Below are 12,818 nucleotides of genomic sequence, written 5' to 3' on the forward strand. Positions count from 1 at the left end.
AAACGCAAAAAAGGAAAGAATAAAACGTAGTAACAAGCAGAACGGATCGACAAAAGGAGAAAGTTCAGTTACCCGATGAAATGCCACGAACGTGCACCCGCTTCGGAAGTTCCGGTGGGGTGAACGTGGGAGCAGGATGATGGCCGTCGTCTGCAAAAAGTCACACAGAACACACGCTCTAGAGTCGGTTCGCTGCGGGGGGGGGCCGCACGCACACGGTGGCACGTGTGGCGCACACGTTGGCAAATTGATTCATTGTTGGTAACACAACCAAAGCCAGAGAAAGGTGGTAGACGAATGGTAGAAGTAACGTAACGGCACTAGAGTAAACAAAGGTACACTACACGCAAAAAACGAGGGAAAATAGTGTCTTGAGAGTATGAACCAAAAAATGCAAAAACTTAAGCCACGACTTGCTCTATGGGCCAAGACTTGTGGAACTGAAGAACGGAAACGAATTTCTGTATGCATTGTGTGCGCGCATTTGTTTACATGTTTGAGTGGTTGAGTGGTCAGTAAAAGAAGAAGTACATGGCATGGCATAGCTTTTCATCGGTTACAACGCGCGCGGTTGCGGCAAGCATTCGTAAAGCATTACTCGGGGCTTTGGTTGCGTATCTCAATCGGTTAGTATGACCAAAAACAAAAAAAAAAACGAGAAGAAAAGGTTGGAATAAACAATGGCCGAAAACATGAGCATATCTAGGCAAAACGACAACGGAAGACTTAAAAAGAGAACAAACCAAATGCACTTTTCTTTGGCGCTATGATGGAAGGGCGTTGGGCGTAATTCAAGCAGCATTCAAACTAAGCTATAATGGCGTAGCATAGAACATGGCAAGCAGGCCGGGACTGAACACAAAACACAGCACTAGCAGCAGAAGCAGTAGCAGCAGCAGCAACAACAACAGCACAGAAACAAATAAAGCACTCGCAGAGCAGAGGTTACGGGCAAAGCGTCATATCCGTTTGCATCTCGCTATCCCGAGAGCGCAGCCTAAGGGGAACCAATACGCTACAGCAGCACCCAGGGGTAAGCAACCGAAATTACGTACTGGTACGAGGTGAGCTTATGCTTCGTCTCACTACTTTTGTATCCTACAGTCGCCGTTTGCGTACAACAAGGTAACGATGGAACAGAATACGTTGCAAGGGTGAAAGTTTCTAGCAACTACGGGGCTACTACGTATGGAACAGTGTGTCTACTACGATGTGTCTGTGTACTCTACTTAAGCGGTAGTGATTCTGTTTTTCGTTTTCTTTTCAGTTGTTTAACACACATTGATTAGACAGTGGCAGTGGCAAAGTGGCGTTGTTGCAAAATTTGGAGATCTGGCCCCTGGGACGCTCGCAGGGGTCTCGACCAACGTTGGCCAACCGTTGGGCGCCGCACAGAAAAACCCGCCGGGGGTCAGGTCGACTTCGAGTTCACCGCAAGTCAAGTTGGCTTTGACTTGCACCACAAGCCCGTGAAGCCCTTCCAATGGTGGGCACACCAGAACCTGTTCTAGGACCTCTGACAACAGACCAGGCCTGGCCGCCCGTGGCGTGCGTATGGCAGACAGCAGCAGCAGCAGCAGCAACAGCGGCACACAAGTCAATTTACAGAGCATTGGTGTGCATCGGAGTGTGTGCAGTTGGGTCCACAATTCGAATTGGGTCCGAATGTTTGAGGCAGTAGCCATCCGTGGTTCGTTTCGCTACCAGGCTCGGCCAGCCCGTTTTCGTTTGCGAAATGCGGTTTAACCATTGTAATTCTATTCTCGCTAATACGGCACAGCAACGGTTAAGCAACGGTGAGCAGAACAACTTACGTGCTGGATGTAAGAAATCGTCGGCTAGAGTTCGTTAATTCGTTTGATTTACGTTCACCCATAAGTTACCGACACCCGCACGGGGGCACATCGTTCCGTTTCAGGGGGTTTCGAGTTTTCACAACACGGAGACAGAGAAATACGGGTGACAGAGAAAGGAAAAATTATCAAACAGTCAGTCAGAGGAAAACAGTTATCGACATAGAATAGATGTGGATGAAATCAACCACGAGCAGATGACATTGAAAAGATGGAAAAGATGTGTCATAATTTTGCTTTTTTTTGGTTGGTTGAAGGGTAAACGTCGCAAATCTTTTCCACTGTAGGAAAGGGGGGCCAATAGAAACTCATGGTACTGGTTTTGGTTGCGCAAAACAAACAATTTCGCTCCACTGTCACGGGCTTCCGATTCCGTATTGTCCGGTACTTCAAGGAAACTAGTACACCACAGAGTGTGTGTGAGAGAGAGAGAGAGAGCAACGTTTTGAACTACAGGAAACGATTTGACGCGCCACGAAATTACAACGATCGTAACTATTGTGTAAAACAAATAACCAAAGGTTGATAGTTACAACGAGTATCACAAACACACACGAAAATGAAGCGACACGTAATACAACTCTTCGAACGGCACGGGACAGTGCAATATTGTTACGGAAACAATAACCTCCACCAGAGAGCTAACCAATTCGAGGAGCAATCTAGAAGCGATCGCGAACACTTTCGCTGGTCTAATGTTAAAAAAAACAAAACCAAAATGCTTCACAAAATATAGGACAAATTTATCGCAAAATTTAAGTCGATTCGTTTCGGATGAGTTACCAATCAAAGTCGGGAGTCAAAATTGTTGCCAAAGACCAATCGAAGAGTGTCTATGAAACGGGGATCTGATCTCTTCGGGCAGGAGGCGGATCGCAGTAAGAACAGTGACACGACAGTAGCTGCGTGTCACGTGAGTGAGGTTTGGTTCGGGTACTGGGGTTGGGTCATGACATGACATACAACGGTCACAAAAAATCGTTTCGAAGAACCAAAATTTGCAAGGGAAAGACAAAAACAAAGACACGACACGAGCTAGGTAAGGTAAAACACTTCCACTGTAACAACCGCTACCGCCCTGGGTTTCGGTAGCTCTATTCTAGATATATAAATACATGTATGTATATATATGTGTATATAAATATATGTATATATATATTCCGTTCGAAATCAAAAAACAAAACGATCATCAACCAGAAGAAATAATATACACCATAGCGTCGACTGATTAATAGTTACCCTAAACATGGTTATAGTAAGAGTTTGTGTTTGTGCTTTGTTTGACAATCATACGTACTTGCGCGTCCAACAATCTGAATCGCTCGAACACCCTTTCTGAACGTTGCCACTATTGTGCGTGCAGCGTATTGTTTCGGGAAGAGTTTCGGGAGTTTCGGGGATTAGGGGGCGGTTTGGCATTACACACACATGTATACAGCGCGTTTGTAAAGCGATTTTGGGGCCACCGAAAGCAGGATTGTTGGGTTCGCGCGCGAGCCCGAAGAGCGACGCGCATTGCGCAGAAGGTGGGCGAAGAGGTGGTAGAAGCGGAGCGCGTTTCCCACAGAACATGGATTAGTGTTTTACCGACCGATTATGAGAATGATGGGAAGAGATAAAGAAAAAAAGAAAGAATCAATAGTAAAAGTTGATTAAGCGTGTACGGAACGGGTAACGGAGACGATCCTCGACTCTCCTCCGACGGACAGACTGACCACCAGAACCTGAACGGCGATATTGGACGCACATCCTAAAAGGCATCCTAAATGCTGTTGGAATGCTTCACATCGATGGAAAACAAATATTTGAACAAATCGTCCTCACTTACGCGCTGGCCCCATATATACACATTTTATCTGCCGTTATTGCTCAGTACAGTACCCCAGGTTGGACCAAGCCAGTAGAAGGGTGTGACGCTCGAGTGGGGGGCACTAACACCAGCCGAAATAGCGATTAAGAACAGCCATAGCATAACGACAACCGGAAGAAAACACCAGAAGAGAGGGCCATCGTCACAACCTTCTACTCGAACCATCATCGGGCTCGACTAACGCGCGTAGTTTTTCCCTGCTCGATATTGCGTAAACTAAAGTTCAGCAAGCAGAAACGAAGATGAAGAACGGCAGCAAAGAAGAAGTAGAAGGAGAAGAAGAAAACCATAAGGGAGCTAAGGGGCCAATATTTGGACCCACACGGGTGTATACACCAGGGACCACGGGAGCACGGAACATGAAGCATAAACGAACGAGTCAACGGGCGAGCGAACGAAACGGACACATCGGGTAAAAACAGGTGAAGCTTTTTTCGCTAAACATTCAGTAACTTCGGGCGCCAATTAGCAGTATTTAACACGCACATACTCGAAACGGCCATAGCATAATCGGGAAGGTGGGAATCATGACGTGTGTGGCGAGCCGTGGTGGGAAAAGCCTCTCTCTCTATGTTTTTTGGTGGTATCTGGCGAAAGGCAGGCGAAACGCTTCCCAGATCACCCCGGATTCGCCATCGTAAGCACTCTCCAAAATAATGCAGCGGGAGATTTAAGGTAGCTGAGACGAATAACCGGACCGGACCTGCCGGGCTCTGGTGGTTCGCAGGTTCAGGAGTGGTAGCAGTGGTAAATGGCAACAAATGCTCATGCAGAGGCAGGCTAGTTCGCTGCGACGGATCCTTGCTAGCCGCGGTTAGCCAGGGTTGGCACAGTTGGCGTAACAGTAGAACAGAGGATGTGCCATCTCAGCTACGTTAAATCGGCAACCTAATAGCGGCCTAACTGTTTAGCATTAACCAGCAACACGTGGGGGGAATGTTTAGGCTTTTGCGCTTAGTTTAAGGGTTTATTTTTAAAGGTTTTGTTTGTTTGTTTGTGGTGCACAAGCTTTCAAAGGTTTGGTAAACGAAACAACAACGGAAAGTAAACAAGAAACGGTGATCGATCACCGGACGAACCGGAACGGTTCATTGAGTAAAGGAAGGAAGGAAAGAGAGCGAGAAAGAGACAGAGAGAGGCAGAGAGAGGCAGAGAGAGGCAGAGAGAGAGAGAGTGAGTAAAGTAACACAAAATCAAAAACATTTCACACAAAAAAGTTCGCGGGTTGTTTTTGTTTGTTGTTAAAGTGCAGTTAGCATGAAAAAAGGATAGGCGATAAAGTAACACACATACAACTCAATTTACAGCGGCCAACGCATCATCAGTAACGGATAAGGGTTCCAGCAAAGGGATAGAGATTAGTATAGGGGGTGTGAAGGGCTGCTGTCCGAGTGCCAGCAGAGCGGGACAGAGAACAGAGTCTTTACAGAAGGCAGAGGAGCGCGCGAGATAGAGAGAGAGAGAGAGAGAGAGAGAGAGAGAGATAGCAAACTAAAACGCCGGGTCAAACATAAATTGGAGCATTAGGTTTGGTAAAATGTACATTCGCTAGCATGTTCAAGTTGTTTGTTAACGGCATTGTAGGGGGGGCACTGGTAGTGTACCGAGTCCCCCTGGTGGGGGCTCAAGAAAAACGGAAGTGGTGGACGGTTGGCCGGAAGGATGGGCGGGCGGGGTTTTGATAGTAAACGTGTTGCATATACAGGTATACATTATTTGCCTGGAAAGTTTTTTTTTAGTATCGTACCGTCGATGTAAGTGTGACAGGCGGAGTTAAGGCCCTGTTTTACCATTCCTGTCTGCATCATAATCATGCCCACATCTGGAACGCGTACAGAGGTACAATTAAAAAGAGAGAGAGAGAGAAAGAGAGAGAGAGAGAACGAAACGGATCAAATTAACATAACACGGTCCAACGGGCAGACGGGGGCATGCTACGGGGGCGGCCGCCAACAGCGCCAGTGGGTTAACACAGCGCCGCACGTTTAGCAGCTGGCTCAAGGTGCCTCTCGCTAGCGTTGCTAGCCACACAAACACACGCGCGCGTGCGCGGATGACTTGATGGGTTGGTTGCCACGGTAACGCTGTCGCCTGGCGAAACGTATGTGATGTGAACGGGTTTTGAACAACCACCAAAAAATAATAAGAAAAGAAAACGAAAGGTTGATCTCTGTACAGATAGCTTGGTGGTGACGAGCCAAAGGTCCCGGCTTCATACTAGTACCCCATCCCCATCCCCATCCCTCGCATTCTAGCGGATGTCGACGTGAAGCTACTTTAGAGTACTCATCGGCCCGTGTGAGGCAGCCACCGCCAGCCAGCCAGGGCCAGTTGCCCTGCGCTGTTTCGTGTGTTTTTGTGTCGCTTGGTTTCAAATGGCTTGGTTCCGATGGTTTCCTGGCGTCTCGCTTAGTTAGAGTAATAAATATTAGAGCTACGACAGACAGACGTGATGATGATGCTGTATGTTACTCATGCTCCAACAAGATGTGAGTAGTAGTTGTAGTAGGGTAGCTTTTTCAAAGTCGAGATGGAGATATAGATAAAAAAACAGAAGAAGAAACAAGATCGGATCGGATGGCCCTCGTCTCAGAAGGCTACTACTCAAAGAACTTCGTGCTCGTTCGTCACAGGCTGTCATGCAGAACCAAAGATGAGTAAAGGAAACGGGTAGTAGCGAAAACGGGGGGCTGCCGCCGGGAGTCGGACGGATGAACGGATTTTCCCGCGCGTGTTCGCGCCCGTGTACGAGGGGGGAATCGGTAATTGAGCCAATTTCTGAGGTCACCCGTGGTCGCCTCCCGCGAAAGCCCCGCGAAACGGGGGTTCAATTGCCGATACTCCGCCGCCGACGACGACGACGACGACGATGAGGATTGAGATGAGGTGGTTCCGTTTCTACTGCAGCAGCAGAGGTACTAGGTTACACGCTACTCGTTTGCACACCGATAAAATGTCTAAATGTCTAAATGCAACACATGGGGTCAGACGACGCACACGCATAACCGGATCCCGCACCCGAAACAAGCGAGATGAAGGGCGCGGCGATGGGGATGACACGTATGGGCGGGATGGGCTGACGGCTGAGCTAAGAACTAAGATGCTGAATTCGTTGCCCTGTGTATCTGGTTCCGTTTGCCAATCGGAGGGCAACAGAGCCTCGTGCGGTGCGCGGTGGGGACACTACACACAACACACGGCACGGTAGAAGCCGTTCCTTCACCACGCAGGCGATATTTGGTTTTTGGGTTGTGTGGAAAATCAGAGAAGTCGTAGTGTACCGCAGCAGCAGGATTCGACGGGGTTCGAGTTGATTACTGATTACATTGAGTGACGTACGCTTAAGCGATGCGATAGAAAGATGGACCCACTTTACTTCTACTACGTAACACCAGAGTTGCAGAGCAAGAGAGTGAGAGAGAGAGAGAGAAGGAGAAAATAATGGAACAAGTCTATGCAAAAGTTATTACTTCAAACGGCTAAGATCGACAATGTGTCTGTATGTATGGCTGTGTGTGCTAGTAGTAGAAAAGCAAAATGGAGGCAGATCAGACTGCCCCGAAACGGACTGTAGACGGTAAAAGACTGTGTCGGGTGTACAGTATACCATCACCCATCTGCCAGAATGAATTACGAAATTATTGTATTAAAAAGCGTTCAATGCTGCTGCGAAAAGGTACCAAAAAAATCAATCACTACAATACAACGGGCAGCATAAGGTAGGAAACTTAAATCTTGGTTGGTGTGTTTCTTCGCTTATGTTTCGCGTTCCTATCTACGAGAGGAGAAAAATCGAGAGAATGATAAAGAAAGTGGGCAACCCAACACCCAACATTCCTCGGAATGTTGCAAAGGAATGTTGGGTTTTCGTTTTACGCGGTCTCTTGGGTCTTGGGGGTTCCCCCCTGGCGATTGTTAAGTGAATGCTTTACACTGCTGCACAAATGGCGTGTGGTGTCGGTGTGGCTTAAATGGTACATGGATTTCAATTTACAGAGCTGAAAGGGGAAACTATACAGTAAATAAAGAAGTGTGATTCCGCTGCCTGTCGGGGGCAGAACGGGGCTAGCGAATCGAATCCTCCGATCAAACGCACTCCGCGCTCCACGGAACGCACTATGGTGAACGGAACAGATACATCGGTAGAAACAGGGATCGGTAGGGTAGTTAATATTGATGAACGCAACTTCCTAGTCCAAAAGCGCGAAATGTAACAACCGAAACGTGTGAAAGTCCAACCAATACCAAAAAGGTAGTATACAGTATACGGAAAGAAAACGGAAAAGAAAAAGTGGGTGGTAAGTACGGAAAAAGGGAAAAACAAACCAAGAAACAGCTAATCAGCATTTGCTTTACCTAGATCACCTATCTTCGTCCTGGTTTGTGCGGTCACTGTTTCAAGTTTCAGGTTTCGGGGGAGGTTAACGGATAAGTGTGTTTCGCAGCAGCAGTTTCAGGTTGGTGTCGATTCGTAACGCGAGGGTTTTATCGTTATGGTTATCATTTGGTTTTCGGTTTTGTTTTTCGTTGCAAGGTTCGTGGTGGGGTTCACAAGAGAATAGAAACAAGTAGAAAACGGTCAGTATTCATGTGTGAGGCAGTGGCGAGCATATCGGAACATGGACATGGAAGGCTAGATCGATATGTTAGGCGGGGTCGTGGCAGTATGGCCGGTATAAATATATACAGAAAGGAGGTGGACCGGAGCTCTTCACTAGTCGCCGCCTCCGACAGCCTCATTATAGTCTCGTTAAGTTCGCAGCCACGATCACAGGACTAACGCTCGGTCGCAGCCGTTGATCGTGTGTCACGTCAACACGAGAGAGAGAGAGAGAGAGAGAGAGAGACGGATAGACAGAGAGAGAGCGAGCGAGAGAGCGTCTAGGACACTTGGTTTGTGGTCCTCTCGGTGGGGGGCTTGAAGAAACACACGGGGCAGTAATGACAGGGGCTAACCCCTACAGCAGCGTATACTTACAGTTTTTGCATTTGCATTTTTTGATCAGTGTTTCGTCCTTGATATCGTCATGGCACGCTTTGCAGTAGAACCACGCTCTGGAACGGAACGGAAGTGGCGGTTGTTAGCCGTCTGGCGGGCTGGCATGGCACGGCAGCCAAGTAACTTACCGTTTCACTTCGTCCGCACTCTGGGCGATGAAGAACCCTTGCGTGTTGGCGAGTATTTTCGCACCCCGGGGGTTGATCGAAATTTTGCTATCGTTGCCCTCTTCGCCGCCCTTGATTTCGATGGCTAGTAGCAGCAGTTTAAGCTTGGTAAAGCAGAGCCTAGACGCGTCCGGAGACGGAGGGAGATTGGAACGGCATTAGTGAGCACCGGTGAGCAGCGGTTTGCGTGTTTTTGGCGATGACGAGAGAGAGAGAGAGAGAGGGACAGAGAGAGTGTGAAAGAGAGAGAAATACAGCTACTATGCCACACTACACCACAGGCTACAGGGGCTCGCCGAGTTGAGCCGTACAAACACGGACCAGAAACACGACGGCGCCCTCTTAGGCTCAACTAGGGCTACGGGCATGCACTAACGCTAATATCTAGTTTGTAGGTATCACAATGTATATTTTACAAGTGGCGAAAGTAAGAAGGTGCTCATCGTCATACATCATAGTGGGAACTGCTACAAATCTCTAATCCTAGGTGATTAGTGTGTGGTGGGTCATGTTGGAGGTCGCCCAACCCATTTACTTTGGTGGCCGGATCTAGGGCGGCAATCAGTGTGTCAGTGTGTGTTACTGTGTGTGCGCAAACAATGGAAGCAGGCGTACAAGCTACGGCCACTAACTCGCTCCTTTGGGTGGTGAGCAAAAGCGAGCAAAGCAAAGACTTTAAATGTGGAGGCGAAACGCGCAGCGCACAGGGATGCGGGTTTGGGGTAAACTATTGGGACTATCAGGATTCCCGAGGACTACTGTGTTTCCCCAGGCGACCCAGCAGGATAGACTTCGGCTAACTGCGTGTTGGAGTCGGTGTTTCACCCGCGACGGGGTTTGCGGGTGGATTGTGGCGGTGGCAATGCGAGGCTGCGCTTGCAACTACCGGCGTGGAGACGGAAAGTCATCGGGTCGTAGGGGCCATCTCCACGGGTCCTCGTGGTACCCCAGCCCCCAGCGGAGAGCTCCGCTAACTCCGGGCACAACTAAGATAGCGTTCGGCGAAGCATTATGGGCAATGCTCGTTCTGGAATGCGACTAGTACTAGTAGTAGTAGTAGAGGGAAGAAAAACGTTTCCATTTCCGGAAAGCTCAAGCTACAGAGGCAAATCGTTTAGGCAGTAGAATGTTGTGTCTAAGTAGAGAACCACGAAGAAAAAAGGCTACTGTACGGGTCTAGTGGAGAAAGATGGCGGGAATGTAACGGAACGGAAGAGAATAACCAAACGGAGCTTACAAATAGATTTTAGTGAAAGTAATGTATGAGAGAAAGATTTGTAGTTAACGTGTCTAGCCGCTAACGCTAGCCAGTTAGTAGTTTTAGTAGTAGTACTAGTAGTAGTAGTAGTAGTAGTAGTAGTAGTAGAAACGGCAGTTGTTTCAGTAACGATCTGACTAGTTGCACAACAGCACTATACTCATGGAACAGTCTAACGGAAGTTGGTTTTTACATTATCAACGACTGAAGGTCCACTATATTGGTCACGACAGTCACACTTGCGGAATGACCACTACGGGGCGGGCGGTCGCGTGACTATTCTTGGCAAGGAGCGTACTTGGTTAACCGATTCATTTAGGAACTAGTAGAAAAACAAAACGGTAGCTAATCGGTAAGTGTAACGGTTTCGGTAACGGTTTTCGGTTAGTTGAAACAAAACTACGGAGGTCTATATCATAGTAAACAGTAATGGAATGAACGGTGGAACGGTGTGGTATTCGAACTCGAATGAAACTATTAGGTAGTTAGTTGTAGCAAAATGGGAGACTCTTACTCGCTGGCTTGTGGAAAAGTCATGCCGGTAAAAGAAGGTGATAAGGTTTCGGTATACATCTCACATCCGGTACCCTGTAGGTAATCATTTTGCCAGGCCTGTGTATCTGGCGACTGTAATTAGTAGAAATTTAGGAAACAGACAGAAAGAGAAAGAAAAAAGAAAGAGAGAGAAAGAAAGACAGAGAGATAACAAAAGCGGAAGGATGTTGGAGGCCCTCGCAATCATGGAATGGCACATGTTTTGTTGCTGACCTCCATTCGCAAACCGATCGGTTGTTCCTCACTGAACCGTTGAAGGTAATTTGATTGCCAGTAACCTGTCATTAGCACGTAGCGTTACCAAATATGGGGGTCCAACGGGGGTCTGTGTGTGGGGGGTGGGGGGGTGTAGTACTAGGCCAAGTTCGGACTAAGCGACTCACAGAGCCTAGTACGCCGTGCCGTGTCCTGACTCCGGAGTCCAGACAACCCCGACGGAAACCGCCAAATGCCATCGCCAGGCACTCGGCATCGAATACACGTGTATGGGTGTGTTTGTGTGAAGGACGTAGGGGACGTTTTCATTAAGCGCATCAAGTGTAATGGCCACACAGTAAACAATCGGAGAAGCAAAAACAAAACAGGCTGAAGGGAAACAATAAATCCGTAGACCCTAAACATAGAAAGCGTTCCGCAACATTACTGCCAACACGGATGGAATGGCGCGCCACTCGAAATCATAATTCACACTTTCACATCGATCGGCGTGGACATTGATACTGATTTGTACGGGGATAGGCTGCTCACACGCTGCAGGACCAATCTTCGGCTATTGTGGAGTGTGTATGTTCTTGGTATTTACTTTCGTTCCACTAAGTTTGAGTGTTTGATTTTTTTTTGTTTTTTTGGTACAAGTGCAGCACCAGCAAAAGGGTGCTCTTCTACACGTTCACAGTTGCATTGTGACAAAGATAGAAAGAAAAGGAGACAGAGAGACCGAGAGAAGGGAGAGAGAGAGAGAAAGAGAGAACTCAAAAAGGGCATGGCAATCAGGAGGAGATGACAGAGTAACGGAAGAAAGAACAAAAACAGAGGGCAAAAAGCTCCACAAACGAGAGTGAAATCAATGAAATCGAATAATTGGCAGCAGTTGTGGATAGCATACGGCATAAATCACACACATAGACACACACATGGACGTAGAGAGATTGAGGCGTAGAGAGTTGGGTGATTCGTGTGGCGTAGGTGCATTCGGACTTACTCTGTCGCCTGCGCAAACGGCATACCAATGAAAGATGGACTTAGTGTTTCGGTGTACATTTCCATCCCCGTGCCCCTGAGATAATCATTCGTCCACACTTGCATGTCTGGCGACTACGAAAAACGTGAGGTTCAGGTTGGAAAATCGTTAGCGCACATCGTCTTCTCGACATAGGACATTGTACATTGTTCAAACGAAGAAAAACACACTTTTACACAACGTTACGGACAGGACATCGCTTGGGAACGTCACGAAGGGAACGAAGGATATGGTAACGGAAAATCTGGCTGGGCTGGTACTAACTCAAGAGGCGATCGAAAGCGATCGAATGAACGAACGAATGGGGTTTGGGTAGGTGAAGATGCGAGAGTCGGCGGGTACTTACTACTCGGTAGTAGTACAGAACAGAAGAACGAACCTGGCTGCCTACAGTGACTTGCACGAAAACACGCACCGCCCTGGCGCGAACGATCGATCGATTGACAGGACCGCGACAATCGAACCAGATTGACGGCGACAAAAATTAAACCCGTGAGAACTCGTGAGCGGGCAAGGATCAGCACCGAATGTGTCGCGAATGTCCACAAGTTAAACTGCCCTCAACTGGGCTGGGCTTCCGGTGGGGTGATTTGATCGCAAGCTTGGCGATCACCATCGAACGGTAATAGTTTGTAACGGAGGGCTGTTTTTAACATATAAGTTCAAACTACAAACTACGCACATTTAGCAAATTTAGCAAAATACTGAGCTCAAATGGTTAGACAAATCATACTGACATTACTGGTGAAGGAGCATCTGGTTGTTGGTTTGCTGTTGTTTTGTTTGTTGCTGTTGTGGGTTGATTACTATTATTATTATTATTATGTCCACATGGTCGCAGCGAGAGGTGCGCGTAAATATCGTTAGTGAATTGGG

The 12,818-nt window shown here is 47.8% G+C and overlaps 1 protein-coding gene across 1 annotated transcript in view; it reads right to left on the reverse strand.

Moving 5' to 3' along the window:
• LOC131209304 (calcium-activated potassium channel slowpoke) overlaps positions 1–12,818 on the reverse strand; it is a 50,362-nt gene that overhangs the window by 5,827 nt on the left and 31,717 nt on the right. The window contains exons 11-15 of the mRNA XM_058202341.1: positions 11,904–12,016; positions 8,851–9,009; positions 8,702–8,778; positions 3,151–3,201; positions 73–150 (exon numbers count right to left, since the gene is read on the reverse strand). Coding sequence (XP_058058324.1) covers positions 73–150; positions 3,151–3,201; positions 8,702–8,778; positions 8,851–9,009; positions 11,904–12,016 — 478 coding nt within the window. The remainder of the gene's footprint in view (positions 1–72; positions 151–3,150; positions 3,202–8,701; positions 8,779–8,850; positions 9,010–11,903; positions 12,017–12,818) is intronic.

The sequence above is a fragment of the Anopheles bellator genome, chromosome 2, assembly GCF_943735745.2.
Source record: "Anopheles bellator chromosome 2, idAnoBellAS_SP24_06.2, whole genome shotgun sequence".
NCBI lineage: Eukaryota > Metazoa > Arthropoda > Insecta > Diptera > Culicidae > Anopheles > Anopheles bellator.